The sequence below is a fragment of the Anguilla anguilla genome, chromosome 8 (assembly GCF_013347855.1).
Source record: "Anguilla anguilla isolate fAngAng1 chromosome 8, fAngAng1.pri, whole genome shotgun sequence".
In the NCBI taxonomy this organism is placed as follows: domain Eukaryota; kingdom Metazoa; phylum Chordata; class Actinopteri; order Anguilliformes; family Anguillidae; genus Anguilla; species Anguilla anguilla.
The window spans coordinates 17,776,748-17,799,300 of NC_049208.1; the positions used below are offsets into that span (position 1 = coordinate 17,776,748).

The 22,553-nt window shown below is 43.9% G+C and overlaps 1 protein-coding gene across 5 annotated transcripts in view; it reads right to left on the bottom strand.

Moving 5' to 3' along the window:
* Positions 1-1,733: 1,733 nt before the first annotated feature.
* The window catches only part of LOC118232860 (rho GTPase-activating protein 18-like), a 29,903-nt gene continuing 9,083 nt past the window's right edge, over positions 1,734-22,553 (bottom strand). For 3 of the 5 annotated variants that reach the window (XM_035428033.1, XM_035428035.1, XM_035428034.1), the window contains exons 2-15: positions 13,355-13,542; positions 12,825-13,045; positions 10,790-10,874; positions 9,932-10,059; positions 9,573-9,738; positions 9,384-9,475; positions 8,704-8,781; positions 7,532-7,691; positions 7,000-7,082; positions 5,614-5,811; positions 4,987-5,124; positions 3,725-3,855; positions 3,331-3,389; positions 1,734-3,055 (exon numbers count right to left, since the gene is read on the bottom strand). In XM_035428033.1, coding sequence (XP_035283924.1) covers positions 2,964-3,055; positions 3,331-3,389; positions 3,725-3,855; positions 4,987-5,124; positions 5,614-5,811; positions 7,000-7,082; positions 7,532-7,691; positions 8,704-8,781; positions 9,384-9,475; positions 9,573-9,738; positions 9,932-10,059; positions 10,790-10,874; positions 12,825-13,045; positions 13,355-13,542 — 1,819 coding nt within the window. In that variant the 3' untranslated portion in view covers positions 1,734-2,963. Of the gene's footprint in view, positions 3,056-3,330; positions 3,390-3,724; positions 3,856-4,986; positions 5,125-5,613; positions 5,812-6,999; positions 7,083-7,531; positions 7,692-8,703; positions 8,782-9,383; positions 9,476-9,572; positions 9,739-9,931; positions 10,060-10,789; positions 10,875-12,824; positions 13,046-13,354; positions 13,543-17,924; positions 18,295-22,553 lie in introns of those variants that run through there. The other 2 variants (XM_035428036.1, XM_035428037.1) reach the window with 2 other exon arrangements.

Here is a 22,553-nt window from a genome sequence, read left to right on the forward strand (position 1 = left end):
TCTGATGAAGGCTGTGCTCTGAATTCTCTTGCCTTGACCTTTCACCCCAAAACTTGCCATGACACAGAACTGCCAGACAATCCAAAGTGCATTTGTGACCTGTGACATCAGGGGTCACATGACTGATACCCTCAACTTCACAGTGGCCTTTGACCTCCAAGGCGCCTTCCCACAATCCTGTCCAGGGTCAGTGGTCTGACCTCACCCCATTCTCAGTCCAGCACATTTCCTATTTATTTATATATATATATATTTCCTATATTTAAATAAATATAATCCCATTTAAATCATTCACATATTTCTTAAAAGAAATTTGTGAAAACAGCGGATCAAACGCACTTCCGCGGGTGTCTGTTTTCTAAATCCCACGCAGATCTCCCATGCCATAATAATTGTTCATAAACGGCTATAAATCTGGCCTGCGGAATGTGAATTTTTCTCTGTACCTCACTAATCTGTGATAAAGTACAGCACGTTTACCCCCAGTCACCCTTTATGGCAGCAAGAAGGCTTTACTCTTCATACTTATAAGTTCCTCAGCACAGGAAAGAATGTTCCTGTGAAAGATCCCATAAGGGGTCTCAGTGATTCTGCGCAGTATTAACCAGAGATCCTGCTCTGCGAAACATATCACTCTGTGATTACTCGACCCCCAGTACAGAACCCCCAAGTGCTGCACATTCGACTTCGTGCAGACCAGAAAAGGGAATCTTTGTTTGAGTGAAATCACATGTTAACGCTGAAGTTCTGGCCGGGTGGTATTGTAGCGCCACTGTGCCGTGATGATTACCATACATATAAGCACAGGGAGAACGCTGCCAAAAGAGATGGCTGGGGGGGCGGGGGGGGCGGGGGGGGGGGATCATGAGGGCCACCTCCCACTGAACAGCGAGTGGAATTTACCGGAACACATCAGTTCCAGCCGCTGGTGAGGAACGCCAGGCTGAGGGCATTCAGATTTTCAGATTTCTCTCTTGATGGTTGGCTGGCGGTGCTAAAATAATGACCTGTATTGTGCCGATGATTTCTTTCTCAGCTCACGTGCATGCACACACGTAAACATCTACCCCCTACCCCCCCATCACCATCACTCCCCTCTCCCCACTGTGGGACAGTAATCATCAGATAGCCAAGTTTCCATACAACACATTTAAGCTGCGTTGTATGGAAATGTCAAAGAAGTGTGAAAGACACCTTATGAAATGTAGCACATGCTGTTGACTGCCAGTCCTTCAATGAATACAAAGGAGAGTCCATTGCTGGGTGTGCATGTGTGTTTGTGTGTTCCCTCTTTCCTGCATTCAAACCAAGAGTTGGACTAGTGCCCTTCCAGTTAATCAATATAAGGCTTTATCAGATCAAGCAAGACAAGTAAGACTGAAACAATTTGTGTACCCAGCTGATCTGAAACCCATATGCGTGACTCACGGCACGTGATCGAGGCCAAGCCTTGATCAAGACCAGAGAAATAAGTAGAGCTGACAAGATCGCTAAGACCTGGTGAACTCACTCACTTCACTACAGCTTATGATGGATGTAGTGATGAGAGAATCCAAAATACAGCATTACAGTAAATCAACTCTTACAGCATATATATATATATATATATATATATATATATATATATATATATATGGTCCTTGTTGGACTCGTATGTACTCTGTTAGAGTTGAATTAACACTGGACATATTACTGTGTATAATAATATGGCAAAAGAAGAGAAAAACAGCTGCTTCAATGTTATATAAAGGTGATTTATACATATATGCAATAAACCTTACAAAACAGACTGCAATTCACTTCCTAGCTTTGGTTGAAGCACTACTACATCTTCTAGGCAAATAAGTCAATACCAGAATTTCAGATGCCACCATTATAACTGATAGTGTTTGATCAATGGTGTGATACGCCAACTGAAAACATATCAACCCAGTACACTTACCAGTCAAAGTAGGAAGCCTGTAAGAGTCAGCACTGTGTGTTACACTGAGCAGTCTCTCAGCTAGTTGCAACCCCACAGGATATTAGGCCTCTAATATAATGTTTAAGGAAATCCTCCACTGAAGAAGACCAACAGGTTATATTGGCAGAGTTCATCCATACAGGTGACTTTAAGTAAGTGCTTTTCTTTTGCCTTGCACTGCTTTCAAAGACTGAAAGCAGTGCGGACGAGTGGTGCCTCCAGTCAGTGGTTGAGTACGCAGGCTGAGGGGTCTTTGGAGGCTGCACACGGCTGTCCTCAAAGCCTGAGATCAAGACCAGCTCAGTCCAGGCTCCGCCCCCAGAGCCGCACGCGTCTGTCCCAAAACGTCCCATCACGCTCTTTCTTTGCATCAAAGGTACCGAGGCTCTGCCTGGTCATGTGACCGTTGCAATTACATGGCGCAAGGTTCAATAGCGAACATCTCTCTTCAAACAGCAAACGAACAGAACAACAGACATAAAAACATGGTGTTTATACTTCACGGTAATACAAAAAGTGGGATAAATAAGTGGTATAAATATTGTTTGTACACATTTTTACAGTGCGGCTGCGTTGCCGTCAGCAAAAGACCAGCGAAGCAGCAGGGTCCGTGACTGCCGTAGGATACACCTTAAATCACGCTTTTTGGCGCCACAAGTCCAGATGCCCTTGTTTTGGACCGTGGTTGGGCACACAGCTCAGCGAATCAATTGCTGTTATTAAAACACCTCAATCTAAAATCCATACACTCGCCAACGCCCTGCTCCCAGAACTTCAGGGTCTCCACAGGATAAGGCTTTCACGCAGAGACAACAGCCCAGCTGTTTGTAGTCCGTGAACGATTGGGCCGTGGTGCTGAATCCAGATCAACATCGAACCGCAGGCGCCTTCAATAATCCGAGCTCTCAATGAATGCGCTCACAGGGATGACCGCCAGAGGGTGACAGCTTGTATTGATATTTTATTTTTGCAGCAGTCTCTTACTGCTCGGGGGGTGTCCTCAGGTTGTTTTGGGCTTAAAGACCCATGTGCAGTTGGGATTGACGCGGTACAAATCAAGAAGATGCGTCTCAGGGTCCAAGCATCTCTCTCCTGAAATGGATTACAGACAGGTCAGTAACAGTACAGCAATGTGTGTCACAAATAAAAATGTAATGGTATATTCAAGAGCATTTTTATTTATTTGCAAATGAATATAAGCTGTGTTCATTGCTTTGGATTGGAGTCTTAACTAAACAACAGAGGACCTGTACAGTACAGGGATCTGTGACAATGCCTGACCACACAGTAATGGATGGTTAAAATGTGTGTGTTTATATCACTAAAAAGTGATTTATGTGAATTGCAGTGCAATCAGATGAACATACCTATGTTTCCCCCGACCTCAAATAAAAACCGTCTGGGCCTTCTGCCAGAGCCGCGGGACCTGCAGATAACAAGGGAAGGGAAATCAGCTGTGTCTAGAAAAAAGAATGAATATATTCAACATGTACACTCACACACACACTCACGCACGCATGCACACACACAGAAATACACATACACGCATGCACACACACATACAGAGTCACTCACATGCACACACACACACACACATGCACACACATACACTCACACAAATACACACACACTCACACGTGCACACACACACACAAATATACACACCCACTCACACATACACACACACACACACACACAGACACACTCACTCACACGTGCACACACACAAATACACAAATCCCAAAAAATCTCCGCACTGACCCGTTCTCGAAGTCAAAGCGAGCCATAACATCTTTAGCCTTCGTCTCATTGTCCAGCAGTATCGCCATGGAGACCTTGGCATGGAGGGGTGCGTGAACGCGGATGACATTCTCACGAAGCAGGTCAGAGAACTGCAGGCACACAGGAGATTACAGTCACACCTCTGCGGCATCCCCAACAGAGCCGGCTCGCCCCAATAATCCACACAAGCTGCTGCTTATGGCACCGCGACCACCAGGGGGCCCCCTCATTCTTATAACATATATTCGTTATTTATATTGTTGGGTTTGGGGGGGAATCAAATCCTGCTTAGGGCCCCTCAAAGGCTATGGTCAGCACTGGCGACCAACACCTCAAGAGAGTGGAAAATAGGTACAAGTTCTTCCCTGTAAATAACCACAGACCCTGGATCAGTTTAATCTCTTTTCTGCCTTAAACTGGAGTCAGGATTAGCAAAGAGGAAGCAGATCTTGGATCTGGTGCAGGAGGTACAAAGCACCAGGAGTGTAGTATAATACAGCAGTGTAGTATAATGGCTATAGGACTGGACTTTAAGGTTGTAGAGTTGATACCCAGGTTGGGCAATGCTCTTGTATCACTGAGCAAGGTACTAAACCTGAATTGTTTCTGTAAAATACCAACATTAAATAGATTGCTTGGAACAAATGTAAATTTGTGTGTCACTCTGGATAAGATGAATGGAGTGTCTGCTAAATGGCTAAAATGTTAAAAAAAAAAGATGAATAGCTTTAGGGGGCAGTCAGCAGTCACTGTTCTGCAATGGCAAAAACCTCTTCATGACATCTGATTAATGAGAGATTATATCATTAGAGACAGACCAGCAACGCACCCTTATTTAGAGCCCAAAGAGCAAGTGGAATATGGAGAGGTTGTGATCTATGCCATTCATTTAGAGAAATAATTTCATTCTCCAATTGAATTAATTGGATTGGCTAAATAAATTAGTGAGGACAATGCAGAAGGGACACAGAAATGAATTAATCAAAGCCTCTGGGAGAGAGTGCTCCCAGTGCAGAAGAGGGTCTTTGTTTTAGAGGGCACCTGCAGCGACAACCACACATGAAAATGTAAATGGAGCTTGAGATATTTCAGATTATTTACACAAGGAAAGTTATTAGTTGTGCTTCTCAACAATTACTTTGTAATCCATCAGCTGTGATGCCTTGCAGTAACCATGCTCAAGAACTCAGACACATGCAATGCATTTTGGGTCTGGGTTTCCAGGCAACGCATTCACACACCTGAATCTTCTCCCGTTTGTCACGGTCCATGGTCCACCTCCGCAGCAGTTTCCTTTTGGCTTTCTCTGAACTCGGAGGCTTCTTGGTCACGGATGCCTCGTTTAGCTTGCGCAAGTGAGAGATCAGGAAACACGGCACCTGGACGGAAGGAGAGAGGAAGAGAGGGAAGGAGAGAGAGAGAGAGAGAGAGTGTCAAGGCCATGGCCAAGTTAATGTCCCCACTTTGGCCCTGAGAGCACAATCCATTAAGAGAGGGTTTGCACCCCATTAAATTTCACAGCTGTAATTTGCTTTGTGCTTCAGGGCTTCAGGCAGCCAGATCCCTAAATCAGAGCATCTCAACCCCCAGTCCAGGAGTCCGGCAGCCCAGCTGGGTTCACTGCTCTTGGCTTACTATCAGGAAAAGCCATAGTAGAAGAGTAGAGTGGTGGTTGAGTGAAGCGGTGCTTGAGTATAGTGGTAGTTGAGTAGAGTGGTGGTTGTGTAGAACGGTGGTTGAGTAGAGTGGTAGTTGATTAGAGTGGTAGTTGAGTAGAGTGGTGGTTGTGTAGAATGGTAGTTGAGTAGAGTGGTAGTTTGAGTTGAGCAGTAAGTGTTGGTTAGTCAGGCGCTCGGGGTGACACTCACCGTCCACAGGAGGTCCTGATTGGTGATAAGCAGACACACCAGGCGGGCCGCGCCCGCTGCCCCCTGCATCTCCTCCAGCTTGGCGCTCTTCCCGCGGATGATGAACAGGTTGGGAGCCACGATCATGGACACGTTCCACAGGCCCATGCGGTTCTTGTCCTCGTGGGCCACCACCTTCCTGAGGAACTCCAGCAGGGCCTAAGGACCGTGGGTAGAAACATCAGCACCCCCTTTCACGTCTCCCCTTTCATGAGAATTTCAGCCATGTTAGGTGGATCAAACCTCAGCTCACAGAACATGTGGTTCACAACTATCCAGGATAACTTCTAGATTCTTTAATGCCATCAGTGAAAGATTTACTGTATATGGGAATAGCTGTTTTATTACTGTGCTTGTGGTATTCCAAACTAGAACCCAAGGACCCCCAGTCCCTCTGATGCATGGATTGGCAGAAATCTACCAGTGCTGGACTGAGAATGCACAGTCCAGCATTATATACTGTAGCTGATATATGGATGCTAAGAATTACTCATATGTTTCAAATTAAAGGCTCTCAGGATGTAGAGTAAAATAAGTATTAATCTTGGCTATAAGAGTCTGATGGATGAGGCTGAAGGTGTATTAACTGTGCTGGACTGAGACAGCTCATGAAACAAACACCTGTGGAGCTTGTCGTGAATGATCTAACAAATCTTGCAAATCTCACAAAGTGGCACACGCAGGTCAAAGTTCAAAGAAATGTAGTCACTGCTGTTTTAGTTTGCATTGGGATATTACATTATATACACTTCATGCATTTAGCAGAATAATACTGATAATCTCATATCCAGAATAATGTACATAGACTCCTACAAGAAATTCATTTATGGATATCCATGGACATTTCAGTGAAGCAAATAATGTGGAGTACCTTGCTGAAGGGTGCAGTGTTAATCTAGTGCACTGGTCCTGGAGAGCCGCAGGGTCTGCTGGCTTTTGTTGTTACTTTGCACTTCAGTAGCACAGCAATTGACCAGTAAAAGCAATCAATTACACCGCTAATTCAGGCCACCTGGTTTCTTGGGTCTGAATAAGTTGCTGATCTGACTCCGCGCCTCTCCAGGACTAGGAGTGAGGATGACTGATCTAGTGTTTCTCCAACCGTCGTCATATAAATCTGCTCAGCAGGTGTGTAGAAGCAGCTCTTAACCTCCAGCACGAGACCGAATAACACAATGCCACATGAAAACAGAGGGAATTTCCACTGCTGCTCTGTGTGGTGAATCAGAGCCACTTTTTCCAAGAACTGTTTCCAGTGAATTTCTTTGGCAGTGACTCTATGTGGCGGAGAAGGAGGCAGAGCTGGGAGAGATGGAAGAGCCCAGTGTGGCGACGAGGAGGTCCTACCTTCAGCATGTCTCTGTTGGGCTCCGGGAGCACCATGATGAGGAGGTGCAGGGCCTGGATCTGATGTTTGGACAGCGGCATATCTGACCAGCGCAGCCAACAGGAGAGAAAAACATCAGCATCACACTTCAACACTAGTACTGGCTTAGGAATGGAAAAGAAAACAACAGAAAAACTAGACTCTCTGCACCTGGAACATGAATCATTGTAGTTCATGCAGACAAAAATGCAGTTTTCAGATTCAACAGAGGGTGGCAGTGTTTATTCAATAAATGAAAACAAATTGTGGGGAATAATGGAGATCATTAATCTCTTCCTCAGTCTCTCATACCATTAAATATCTATTATCAGATTCTAAAAATGTAGGTGTGCAGAGTGAACCGGCAGCTGACTGTACACACAGTATGTGAGCACAATGAAGACGTGAGATCGCAGACTAACTGTTCGGAAGAGTGCTCGCATGGAAGTAGAATGAGTTTTTTGAGTTGCACGGGCTGAGTGTGAGTGTTATTCTGGAAGGAGGAAGACTCACTGAGCACGGCGAGGAAGGCGGGGAGGTGCTGCAGCGTCAGCAGGGGGTAGGGAAGCTCCCGGATGAACATCTTGAGCAGCCCGGCCGCGTCGTTGTGTCGTACCTGCTCCCAGTCAAAGCGGTCCTCGTAGAACTTGGCCTCCAGCTCCTGCCGTAGATGCTGCCCACAGAACCCGCGACACGTACGAACACGTGAAAAACACGCAACACGCAAAACACACAAAACTCCCTCAGCTCTTTCTGCTCCGTTTACAGGGAACCTGTGTTGTTCTATGAGAGAATCCAGACCCGGGGAAAACATTTGGTTGGCCAGACCAGGCATTTCTATAAGACTCATGAAGGGGCCACTGATGAGGAATGCGGTCAGTGTTCCCAGCTAAACTCTTTCCCTGGAATGTGTTCTGCAGCAGCACTGGCCTTTCTCAGGGAAAGGTATTCCGGGCCGCAATTGGACACACATGGCGAATGGGAATTGTTGGGTAAACGACGGTTGGTTTTGCCCATGAACAGAAGGTGCCCTTTAGTACGGCTGGTCTGGAGTGAACCTCAGCTACGCCAGGGCAGCCCACTTTCCTGTGCTAACCGCTTCCATGTGCCATTTCCTGTCCTACAGGAAACTCAATACCTGCAGGGTTTTTTTTTTACTTTCAGAAGGGCTGAGCTTCATGGCGAGGGCTCTAACCCACCATGGCTCCACAAAAATCTAACTGGAGCAAACCCCCCACCCCCACCCCTGGTTCCCTTGTGCAAATGTATTTTAACAGAGAAAGGAAGGGGGGCACATGAACACTGTTCCTAACATCCCACAGAGTCTGGGTCATAATGCCCACACATCCATTGTAATACCTGCAGGTTTAATTCTCATCTGCAGCTTTGCTTTAAACAACAAATCTTGCAAAGTATTTTCGGCAGTACACCATATCCATTAAAATGTCATTTTCATGAGAATGACTGTAACATTTAAAAATACATTTTTAAGTACCTGCACTATATATATATATTAATACAAATGTTAATACGTACTTATTCCTCATACTACCATGCATTCAGATACTATGTTTTCATTATTTTTTATTACATTTTTACATGAGTAAACCATAGGTTGCATTTGGATGACAGGTAATAGGAAGGTTGTGGGACTGGGTTGGCATGGAGATGCTGCGTGACCTCACCTTGACCCTGGAGGCCGACCCAGGTACTCTCAGAATGCCCTCTGTCTGCAGACCTGTTTGCTCCAGCTTGGACAACAGCTGAAAACACACACACACACACAAACACACACACACATACATGCACACACACACAGATTCAGGGACTTGCACAGATTCTGGGGCTTGCTTTTTGAGTCCATGCTGCATAGATTCCAGACACATGCATTAATTAATGCATTACATGGTAGTACAGATCAGTGAATCTGGCTTTGTACAGAAATTGAAAGGTTTGAATTGCAAGTTTATAGCTTCCATTGAAAACCGGACCAGAGTACTTTATGTGCCTTTACCGTATAACTACTGTACATCTCCATCTGTATAAGATGATATAAGAGTCGCCCTGGATATGGGAGCCAGTTGAGCAAACATGTGAAGCAATGTCAGTTCATTTGGAGGGTATGTGATATCATGTGATACAGAAACATCTCCTTCATGAAGGAGGAACAAGAGTTTGCAACCAGTCATGGAGGAAGTTTTTTTATCTGAGTAGATATCCATAAATACCCAGAGTTCCACAATCGGGTCACAATCACGATCTGAGATTTCCAGTCAGTACTTGTCAGGAGATCGACAGCATGACCTAAAGCCTGAACAGCTAAAGCTGGTGATTTCCTGGACTGAGCACACTGGTAGCTCCTTACCTTTCTGAAAATGAGGGGAACTTTGGACCCAGGGAGTTTTTTCTGGTCGTTTTCCAAAAGCGTTGCTAGGGGAACTCCAAAGATGCCATTCTCTGCAAAGAGCAAGAGGAATGGCGATAAGCGCAAATTAGCAGCGGTCGCCAAGGCGACGGTGTCCGCGAACAGTCTGCCCCGCCTTCCCCGACCCACCTCGAACCTTGCTGCGCACCGACCGGCTCCTCTTCAGCTCAATGCCCAGCACGTCGTAGAAGGTGGTGAGCTCTATCAGGGAGATGTAGCCGATCTTCCTCATGTCTTCAGAGGACAGGTCGTCCACTCGGGTCAGTCCAAGTTTGGGACACGGGGGGAGAAATATCTGAGAGGATGAGAATTGGGAAAAAAGAAACGCATGTTGACAGAAACCAAGCCAAAAAAAAGACACAGTCTTATACGGGAAAAAGGGGAAATGGGGATTCCCGGTTCCCTAGAGGTAATGCGGTTGTGGTTAAGGTAGCTGAGGGGGTGTGGAGAGGGCGCTGGCATGATGATGTCATGGGAATGTCACTCACAGGTGGGGGTGTGTCCTCCCTGCTGACCCTACTGCAGTCCTGGCAGTTACCCTCCTTTCTGCGGGCGGCCACGCCCTCAGAGTACGGCACATCAAACGCCAGGGTCTCCTTCACCGGCTGGATCTCCCCTGCAACGGCCCAGGACATGAGAAATGACCACAGACACACACACGCACACACACGCACGCGCGCACATGCACGCATACACATACACACACACACACACACACACATACACACACACGGATACATGCACACACGCATACACACACACACACACACACACATGCACGCGCACACATGCACGCGCGCACATGCACGCATACACACGCGCGCACACACACACACACACACACACACGCACACACACACACACACACATGCACATACACACACACACACACATGGATACATGCACACACACGCACACATGCGCACGCGCGCACATGCACGCATACACACATACACACACACACACACGGATACATGCATGCACACACACACACACACATACGCACACACACACACACATCCACACAAGTACACAAGTACACACATATGCACACACGCACACATACATACACATGCACACACACCCAGGCACATGCACGTGCACATGTATATGCACACAAACACACAGGAAAGACACACATATGCTCATGTACACAAACACACAGAGAAAGGCACACACGTGAGTGTGCATGTGTGCAGTGCAGATGTGTGTGTGCGTGTGTGTGAGTGTGTGTGCAGTAGAGGTGTGTGTGTATGTGAGTGTGTGCACAGTGCAGGTGTGGGTGTGTGTGGCTAGGGTGCTGTTTTCGCTCTCCCCACAGAAACAGACGATCTGATCTGGCTCACCTTGCACAGGGGTCCAGAGGGACATTTTGGGAGGGGACTGGGTGTTGGGGGTGGACGGGGAGACGGGGTCACTGGCATGTCCAGACTGAGAGAGAAAGAGGAAGTAACCACATACATCAGTGCAAACTGCAGCGATTTCCCTGTGCAAATGAACCATGAGCAACAGTAATGCTGTTTCTTCATTAGGTACATTAGCTGTAGCCATTACTTTCTGAAGTAGCCTTATTAAATTAGTGAGATGTGCCACTGCCGACTTCAATGCTGTGGGGGTCAAATTAATGAAATAAATGAAAATGAATGCATATTAAAGCCAAAAGCTAAAGGCAAGAAGAATACAAATGTAAATATATGTCTACATATTTATGAGTTCCACATTTGTGTGTGGAATTAGGAGAACTGAGATTACATTCATTGTACAATACACTACATGTACAAAAACGAAATGTACACAGAAAACATACACAAAGCGGCAATCATACTAGTATTATGTAATAGCAGTATTTTTAGATGTATGTTTGTTTATATGGCATAAGCAAACTGTAGGCACAAAATCGACCAGAGGAGTTACAAGATAGGGAATACCCCGCCGACAGAAACTACCCCTCCCCGAGCTTGTTGGGGGATTCCATGGTCAGATGAGACCATAGGTCTCATTCTGATACTGCACTCAAGACCCTCTGATTTGGCATAAATATATTCTCTAAATTTGGACTCATATTTTTTATTTTCAAACAGGTACTGGGATGAACCGTATTACGTTTTCATGAGGCTTTCTAACGTAGGCTCACAGGTAGACTCACAAGACTTTATGTAAAGTTAAATAAATGAAGGATGTCACGAAAAGTACATAAAAATGCTCACTTCTCATACCAGGAGAGGTTAAGTCTGATATTGTAAAAAAAAAATTACAAAAAAACGCAAACGGTCATTTTAAACAACACATAAATTATTAAGTTGTAAATGTCTCCATCGCAGTTTTATTACTCCACAATACCGTTACGGTGTTCATGCTCCAGTTTGAATGTGAATGCCTTGAACATGAAGTCAGGCCCTTGGCTTCCACTTGAGCCGGGCACTCAAGCCAATTCATCTGCAATCAAATACCAGCAGAGCTACCGGACTACAAGTCATGTACATTTCACCCAGTTAAAAAGGCCTTTTACTGAAGCAGAGAAAGATTTAAAAAATGTCTGTGTGAGACAGGGAAAGAAAAAAAAACAATTTTCTACTTTTTTCACAATATTAAAATGACCCATTTGTGCAAACTCTTTTCTGGGCAAAAGGCCTTAGGCCATCAATCATGGCCTTTTAGCTTCTTATCATGTTCTAAGCAGCTAACAACGCAAAGCAAATCTGTTTTCCTTTTTAACAACTTCCAGGAAATGGGGGTTTCATTTACACGCTGGTTGCCAATCTTAGATCAATCGATATAATGGCCTTTCATTCAGCATGTCTTCAGGGCAGACAGACACAGTGTACAAACACTTCCCCTAATTGCACTCATTGTTGACAATGTAGACCATGAGAATGGGAAGGGGGGGGGGGGGGGAGGGGGGGGGGGGGGGGGGGTTAACAAGCCCCACTGATCCCAGACCAGCTGTGTGTGAGTGACTCATCTGACAATCACGCCTGCCAATCGGCTGAGTCAGCGGGAAAGCTGACTGTGCTGTAAATACCGCGCATGTCTTCTAGCCCCGCCCACCTGAGCTGTTCCTGTCAGTTTCTGTCACAGACGGGAAGGGCTTGTCAACAGCTCCCTTTACCTTAGAGAGCCAAAACAATGCCAATACTCACAACTCCTGCATTGAACCACCCCTTCACTGCTCTGGAATTCAAATGTTGTCAATCAAAGCAGCAGGTATAGAAATGCTACTCCTGGGACTACATGATTTTCTAACCTGTGGGGGTTGAAATCCAAGGAGAGTAGGGATAACCAAAGTGGATCAGATTGAGTATAACCAATAAGTGGATTGGACCTAATGAGAGTGAGGATAGCTAAAGTGGGTGGGATGTAATGAGAGTGGTAGGCACTCACCAGGGGTTCGGGGGTGGAGAAGACATCGCGGACGTGGCGGATGGGCTGCTTGTTCCTCTTGCGCATCGTCTGGGTGTAGTTATCCAGCCGCTTCTTGACGAGGGCTGCTTGCGTGCGTGTGAGGGTGGAGAGCAGGGCTTCGGCGGGACCGTCACCTGGCGCCCCAGACACCAACGTGGACAGCCCTGCCTCGTTGAGCCACGCCTCCTCAAGCTCAGCCTCTGGAAAGCCCCCACAGCGCCCCCCGGGTCAGCTTATCAGTCATGCACAACACAAGGCAAATGCAACACAGGCAAAAGAAGAAGATTCTTTCACAATCAGGGATTTACTTTGGGTGGTAATGTGATACCAGCCCACTGCTGCCTGCTGAGTCTGGTGTGGAAAGAGCCTATTGCCCCACTGACTGCAGCAGACAGACAGGTCTCTCTGATCCTCTCTGAGGCCTCGTTTGAACACGTGTACCACATTAAAGAATGGATGCAGGACGCCTCCCCCTTCTCCAGAATCCCGTGGGGCAGGGACCAACGCACCATCGACACTGCGCTCCAGCAGCTCCTCCTGGCACCCGTCGCCATTCTCCTCCATGCTCTTCACCTCACTCCAGTAGTCCTCCATGGAGTTGAAATCCAGGGAATTCTGGGACACCGAGCACCCCTCAGGCGGAAGGCGCAATGCCTCCTGGGATATCATCCTACCGAACCCTTGGTAGCACTGTTTCCTATAGACGATAAGAATGGACAGTCAGAAGAAGTAAAGAGCAGGTAAAAAAGGGAGGTTTATGCTGAGGAGATTAGTTACAGCACTGTGATTCAAAATGTTCCCCTGGTGTGAATTCTCCTACACAATCTGTCCTCCCTCAGTTTCAACCTCCATCTGGTTAAAGTAAGATAATAACCAGAAATGAGGACTACAATTATCCATCATTTTCTTTAAAGGAAATATGAGATGTTTTGAGCTTTATGATTGAATACGCACATGAACGCAACACAAACACAAACTGCATGCAAAGACACACAAAACCTGACGCACATGCGCTCACATACACACTGTTACTGATACTGTAGCACGTCTGTTAAATTTAAAAACAGGGTCGCCCGGTGCCTCACACATGGAGTCGGATATTTATATCCCCTAACCTATATTTTCCACGGCACAGCTTTTAAGTGGAAAAATTCCACTTCACAGACTAGACACATATTTGTATGAGATTACCACACACTCAGAAAATGAGTAGGCTACAGTTCAGCCCAAGTCCCTGTAGATTAATAGTCAACCCTGACCAATCTGATGACTTAACCATGGTGCTAAAGCAGCCTGCCACTTCTGAGCAGTGTTTTAAATCAGTGAATCCCTGATTACATCACATGTTTTAGGCCTGAATCATCCTGCGGAGTAATGAGCAAAACTGAAACGCAAAATTCAACCTGGGTTAAAAGAAGCCTCTCAAACTCTGAGTCAGACAGGCTCCGTTTCAGCTCTGCCTCTGTAATCTGTTTACGAGAACCCGCCGAAGGCTCTGTGCCCATGCCGTACGCGATTTCGCTCTTTTTAAGCGAGAAAATGGCCGTGTGAATCGGAGCCATGTGCGGTAGCACAGACAACAGTGTCGTTAGAGGACCCTCCGCGTTCACTTGGTTCCCAGTCCCCCGCTTTCAGGGGTGGCCTGCCACCCATTAAAGAGCCGTAATTACCAGGAACATCATGACATCATCAAGCCTTTTGTCCTTAATGAGGATTTATGGCTGGCGGGGAGACATTAACCTCTCGCGATCCAGAGCCTCCCGTGCCTTTCTCCAACACTCCGCCAGATTTTATCCATTTAAGCAGGAAGCAGACCTGTGGCCAGAGGGAGTGTACCATCTAAGAGCCCCACAGTCCAACAAAAACAAGTTTAACGTCAGACACACCGCAGGTCAGACACAGCGACTGACCCCCACAAGCACACAGTGGACATCCGGTGACCTTATAAGAAGTGTTTCTTTATGGCGCAAGATTTTGCACAAGAAATACGCTCTGCAATCTTAGGCTTTTTCTCTTAGTCCTTGGACAGTCATTGGAAGAATTGTTAATATCACAAATGCCCTCACAGGACACACAATTATATTTGAATGACAGCCACTGAAATTAATAGGCAGGGCCCAATTCTCCCTGCGAATCTGGGTATAGTAATCAGACAGTGTTTATGCATTATGAAATTAATGTTCCCTGGGGTACAGTTTGTCATTTTTATTGCCTATAGTGTCTGACTGGCTTATATTGGCATGGACTTCTTGACCTCCAGCTGTGATCGAATCAACACCAAAAAAACACACACAAACATTCCTCATCTAGATCATATGCAGTAGATCAATGAGGATGAACCCGTAAAAAAGTAAATGAAGTAAATTAAATAAACAATAACCGGCAAAACAGAAAGAAATATAATCCTTTCAAAGAAATGAGGAGCGGAAGCTGCTTAGACAGGTAACTTATCACATACCACAGCATGGCATAACAAGGCTGCCTGTGGACACTATCTCAGATATGATAAGCATGTCATGCTTGCTGAAGAGCAGGTTTCTGAGACCCGTGGAGAATTACTGCCTTAAATGTAGCTTATCAGCAACACAGTAACACTCTGTTCGACTCCTGCGGCTTTTGTTTCACTGTTAGTGTACCTCATAGTCAGGAATATAAAATGCAGGGTTTTCTCCCTTTTGTGCAACTAAGAATTCTCACGGCGTAGTTTTGGTCCTGTTGCTATGGCAATGTCTGCCTTTTCAGGCTAAGAACCATCAGTAGACTCACACAGCGTCCCACAGACCCCAACCAAAATGACCTGCACCACGTGGCCACAGCACTGAATCATAACAATCTGACTTAAGCTATCATAAATGCATTAGCACTGATGAGTTTTATTCCAGGCAGCCTGTAAGGAAAGCATTCCAAGCTGATGTATTCATCCCTCTACTCTCAACTTGAGGCTCACTTCAAATGGATCCAAACCTATTCTGGTTTGTTTCTCCTGAACTTCCTCAAAATCCAGTACACATTTTTCTTGTACTTGCCATCACCAAAGCAAACCTTCACAAGCCTCCATGGCATTCATTTTGCACTTCAACACTCATCTGAACCCATCTTATAAAAATATACCCGTTTCACAATAACATAACAGCCTAAATGCTGTTAAAATTTAATCATCTGTGATAGATCGTTACAAAATATCCACAAAGCAGTCATAGCAACTCACGAAATATCTTATCCATGTTGTATTTTTACCCCAGTGGAGAAACCCATCAGACGATGATAAACCACAGGTAAATTTACATCCATCGTCAGGAGAGGTTTTCCGAAGCCAGCAGAGCTTCCCACACACAAAATCAGCCCCCATGGTTCAGGGTTATGGTGGCTCATGGTGTTTCCACTGTCCTTCCAGGAATGCTGTATCTCTCTATGGTTTCTTCTCCCACTCAGGCAGAGAGACAAGCCTGAGCTAGCAGTGACCACAAGCATTCACAAACACACTCACTTTGAGCGTAGCCCCTTCCCCGACAAACAGAACACCCACTCTGACTTCTGTAACCTTTTCACCCACAACTTAATTAACCTCATTAAGTATCCTTGTGTGAGTGTGTCTGTCTGTATGTGCGTGTGTATTGTCTGTATGTGTATAGTGTGTGTCTGTGTGTGTATGTGTGTGTATGATTCATACAGATTCAAATACAAACAACTTAAATTAGTTCCAGATTCTTATGTTGTTCTTGAACAGGAGGTAAGTGCTTTTAAGGGAAAATGTGGAACGGACAGAAACAGGCACACACACACACACACACACACACACACACACACGCACCGACGCTCAAATAAACAAACCTTCCTTTCAGAGTACAATAAGAGCTTTACACAGAGGTGCGAGCAAGTCAACAGCAATTGAAGAAAGCGCCAAAACTAAGCGTCACCCTCTGCCCTTGAAAGGCAAACAATTTATGATCTCAAGAGCAATAATCACACATTCCAGGTTCACATTTCAGAAGGACTGACTCACTGCACGTAAACGACAGGAACATAACTTTGGCACGTGATGATGCAGACAGGTAGGTATGAATGGCATAGTTACTACGACCGCGCTGTACATTCATTACGAAACCTTTCTAACCACGCTAGGTATCGCTACACATTTCCTTATCAGGACTCCACTAGCAAACACAGCATGGAAAACTCAAACAATTGAGCCTCACAATCTGAAGATACAGCCCACACAGTGCCTTTGCTTTGCTTTTCCAGCAGCAGCCATCTGGTACAGTGAGCTCCGAAATGACAATAGACGGTACAAGCGCTCGGAACATTGCGAGAAGGCTGTGCTGAGGTCACTGGAAAGCTATGTGCACTGTAGTCTCCTCACTGACATCCCCCGAGCTGTCAATCATGTCACAGAGAATTTGAGGACGGCTACAGCGCTGCATGCTGGTATGTTGCAATACAGTCTAAAAACTTACTGTGGCTTTAGTCTAACTACTTCAGTTACTTTGTAACTACAAATGAATAGACAACTCCAGAATAACCTTCACATGTTCCACTTTTACAAAAACCATTTATAAAAGTACATAGAAAATCCAACAGTTTTAATTTTTTTAATCATATTAAAATAACAATGAAAAGTCTTTAAAAACTCAAAGATTTTCCTCAAACGAAATCGCCAATGAAAGCACAAATTATCATGAAACATCTGTACATATGGAAGATTCGCAACATTACAAGTATACCGACCACCTTCCCACCGGTTTATTGGAATTTATTAACACAAATCTATAAAAATAGTTTTACAGTGAAATATGTATGCATTTAATGTGAAAACAATGCAGTTCTACTCTGGCCTTAGTTAAGGTCCTCAAATAAGCATAGACAACTATAAACAATTGTTCACTGATTTAAGACAAAGAACATTAAATAAGTAGCTAAAAGAGATCTGAGAGTTTATCAGGCATAATTATAGAGACAATTTTGAACCTCTGTATGAAGTCATATCATAAGTATCCCACGGAAATAGTCCAGTTTTAGAAGACGCAGGTTACTGAAAATGGACAATGGGAAACATCCAAAAGGAAAATATAAAGCGATTACCTTTCAGTGAGTCATCCAGTCAGAAGAGAAGACCGTATTAACCAGGCTGAAGTTCAGATGGATTTCCCTTGTGTGAATATGCTGTTTAGAGGGAACCACAGAGCGCTCGTGTGTGTATATGTGTGTGCATGCATGTATGCATGTGTGTGCGTGTGTGTGCGTGTGTGTGTGTGTGTGTGTATGTGTGTGTGAATAGTCTATCTCAGGATATCCTCTAGTGAAGCCAGGATCTGGTAGAAAGAGATGTGTTTCTCCGCCCCCATGCTTCCATATGGCTCCACCCAGACCACCAGTTTCCAGTGTCCAGCTTTTTTACCCTTCCCTTTACCCCTCCCCCTTTTCACCCCTCTGCTTCTTTCTCTTTTTTCCTCCCCCTGCCTCCTTTTCTCATTTTCCCCTCCCTCCCTCTCCCTTTCTTTCTCTCTCTCCGACATCTTTCTGTTTTGCCTTTTCTGTCCTTTTCCTTCCCAAAAAACATCTTCCCCTGTCAGGTTTAGCGTTGATTTATCTTCTGCATGTCCTTCTGCTGCCTCCTCTCTGTGAATGCCTTGTGGTGCTCGGGCATGTTTACACACTGGGACAATTAAGGAAAAACTGTCTAGAATGATCAGTGGGGTTTGCATTTTGACTAACAAAAAACTGTTGAAAACATTCCACCCCAGAACACGAATGTTAAATAGATTTTACATCACTAAAATCACTGCACAGAAGTAGCATTTTTATATAACAGCACTGAACAAAAGATTAATGTCAGTGCATTGGTGGTTCGTGCAGAGCATTTTATGATACATTTTACAAAAATGTGGTTACATAATTTGAAAAGCAGTTCAAGTCCACTTTTCAATGAGCCTTTTCGAGAGTTGGATTTAAACAGCTAGAGTACATCAATTTTACTGCAGTTGTAAAGTTTCAGAAGAAAGGTACCCTCAAAATATGGGTCAATTTCAGGAATTAATCAATGCACAAACAAGAAAAAGTACATTGGCGTTCACTCTAATCAAACCAAAAGACGGATACCTTAAAAGGTATGGTTGCAAATTAACCTCTTTGTCTAGGGGAAGCAGCTTGAAAATGTAACTTTGGAGCCCTGGATTGAAGACTTGGCCCCAAAGATTGTATGTAGGTCAGTCGTGATTGAGGGAAAATTGGAAACATGTGAGGTGAGAGAGGGCCCCAAAAAAGAGAAAGAGAGAGAGAGAGAGCAGTAACCTTAGAAACGAGCCAAGGGACCCTCCAATCATGACCTCACTCCTGCGGTCCAAGACAAACTCAACTAATCTGAGGGCCATTCCTTATTTAAGTAGCTGCACTGCAGATAAATGCCATTGTTATTTTGGGTTTGTGTTAAAGAGTACAGGGTAAGAGAAGCAAAATATCAAAATGTTTACTTGTCCGTGTCATTTCACACGGCTTTTTAAAGATAAATTAATGTGCCAGAGATGTGCCATTACTGCCCTGGAGTGTCGCAAGAATCTCATTCTCTTTTACCTCTTCCTGCCTGGACAGGAAGCGACCTCACCTGGTGTTCTAAGTATACATCGCTGACTAACTAACAAATAAGCCAATGAACCATTTAACTGCCTATCCCTTCAGGCCTTTATTTGATTATTATTTTATTAAACTATACTAAACTTCATTATGCTAAAATGTATTATACTAAAATGCCTCACATAAACTATATTAAACTTTATTACTAAAATATATTAATAATAATGAACTCTGTTACACTGAAATATATACTAAAAGTTGAAAAAGTATAAATATAAATATGTTTTATATTTTTATATTTATATATTTTTAGCACTTATATATTCAAATAGGCTAATACGAGCCTAGACTAGACTAGACTCATAGCAACTAACCTGGTCTAATCTACTAATCATGTTGCTTTTATTATTTAACTATCTGACAAGTTGGAACTTCACATTTAAAGGTATCATGTCAGTATGTTAAACAGTTTTGTTCTAGGAAACAACTTTAAATTATCCTCTAACCCCAATTACCCTGCGGCAGAACGTGTTAGGGCTCCCCAGTATTTCCCCTTCCTTTCACAAGTGGCACCTGCTGAAAGGTGAGCACTCTTCTGAATAGCACACCTGTACTGCTGTCCTATAACCACACTGCTCTGCTCCCCTCTCCTGTGGCCACATGAATCAGCCTGTGGCCATTCCAGAGTCCCGTCAGCAAAGTGCTCCCTCAACAACTGACAGCCAACAGCAAAGACTGCCGAATGCCAGTTTTCTTTATGTCCAATGACACACAGTCATCCTGCCATAAAAAAATCTGATGTTTGATAGTCTAAACAATACATCAAAAAAACTCAAAGCCCGAATGACTGCAATGAGAGCTTAGGAAAGTAGACCATATAGCTAATATCCTAATCATATTACTAAATACCTATGGAACTGTGTCTGAAGAATTATAATAGTCCACAGCAAATAAAAAGCCTGACTCCAAACAGAAAGCCCTTACTTTAGAAACTGTCAGTCACTGCTTTTTATACTCACTGTGCACTGGACATGGCTCAGATATGTCAATATAATCATCTGAGCTGCTGTGTATAGCTTCAACAGTAGACTTATGACATTCACAAAAGTCTTTAAAGGATGAAATTAAATGTCAAATTAAAAAATGAAGACGTGGTAAAGAACAGCAATGGACTGGATTGCAAATCTGATTTTAAGGTCCATAAAAACTATTGTTTTATAAAATGGCCATTTGCCTCCTAAAAGCAACCGGTGTGAGAAATAGCCCATGACTTGATATGATAGTGTTTCACTAGGGAGCCCTGACTCTACAACAGACACTTCCTGTTTTCACAATGGAAGTAAGGAAGGCCTGGCGTGTCAATATGAGGTTTTTTTTTAATTTCCATAATAGTTCCAAAGCCACCCTTAAAAATACAAATGACTTGCAGAGACGGGCCAACATCAAAATGATGAATAATAATAAGCGTGTGATTGTGACTGACTTGTTCTAATGCTACGTTGCTAATTAAAGGGACAATGTTTTCCTTGGAACAAACCTCCCTCCTGTCATTTAGAACAATGAGCCAAAGATAAAGAGGGAGAGGTGCTCCCCTTTACTCTGGTGTACTTGCAGAGTTTTAGAGCACCAATCACAGGTCAATGGCGATACCATTTTAAAATGCAGTTTTAAAATGTCTGCTGCAGTGTTATTAAAACCACCTTCCATGCCTTTTAAATGAAAGAGAGAAAACGCAACATCTCTTAACTCAAACCCTTGTCTGAATATATTATGAAAAGCTAGCTAGACTCAGCTCTATGTTCATTTAGTAGGAACATGAACACGCTCTTCCACAGAATTACCATCCACTGAAAGCTAACTGCAGAACACCAAGCACGCAGACTTCATCTGAACAATATTGCTTCAGAAAATTAATTTAATTCAATTCCCTCAAGTCTCTTTATCAGAGTACCAGGCTTTCTGCCCTCTGGAACAGAGGATTACTAGATGGAAGGGCTGAGCATTAAATCCATAATTGCCTCAATTTGCTAAAAATTGTGCGGGTTATAAACGGAATCAAATGATTCAGAATGGCCGACCGTACATTGAAGTAAAAAGGCCACAGCGACAATGGAGAAATTCTGAAGATTCTCCCTCATAATCAGATTGATTGAAATAGCATAGCTATAAAGCTCTCAGGAGAAATTCAAAACCAGAGAGTTTAGGCAGATTTTTAGTTTAGATAGAACTATCGATTCTGCAATAACAGTCTGGGTAAAAGGCTTCTCTCTAAACTAAAGGCTCCATTTTAAGTGTACATTGACTGCAGATTCCCTTCCACAGTGGAGATAAATCATTGCAAAAGACATTCAAAATTTTAAAGAATTTGCCCTCCATCATGTTTGCCCAAGCTAATGCAGACAATCAGTATCAAACCCAGGTTCAGCCCGTAGCCACCTGGAAATCATTATGATAATTCCCATTGTACAGCTCTGATGTTCCAAGGCTACAGACAAACAGGGAAAGAAATAATATCCACCGGCAAAGAGACAGCATTCATTTGTAGTGCAATGACAATTGCTATATATCGTCCCACATCATTTCCAGGCCTTTGTGTCTTCTAGAAGTTGGTGAAGCCTCAAATGACAGAATGAGCCAAAGGATATTCGACAGTGCAATAATACAAGAAAGGAGGTTTTTTTTTTAAAAGAGCATCTATTATTGAGAACAAAATCAAAAATGAGCTTTTCACTTCATATGTGTTCTGCGTGAACTGCCTTCAAAGCTACTTCCTCTGAATTCCATCAGTTGAAAAAGCCTTAAAAGGGAACACAACAATATTGATTTACTGCCAAATTCTGCAAGTATTGCACCATGAAACAGTTCTAAATGATTTCTCTTCAAGGAGCAAATGTTCATATGGAAGAATGCATTCCATTTAGCTTAATGGATCTGAGTAATGAATTAAAAAACTGTAAAACACAACAGGTATCAAGCAAAATATGATTTTCTACAATTTCCTGAAACCAGCACCTCAAAATTACACTCTGCTAAAGAGCTGATGTTTTCCCAATGCATTCATGGGACATTTGAAATGGCATGTTTTAGTAATGAAATCAGGCTGTTTTCATTCTTTAAGGGAGACAATGCGGAACATAATAC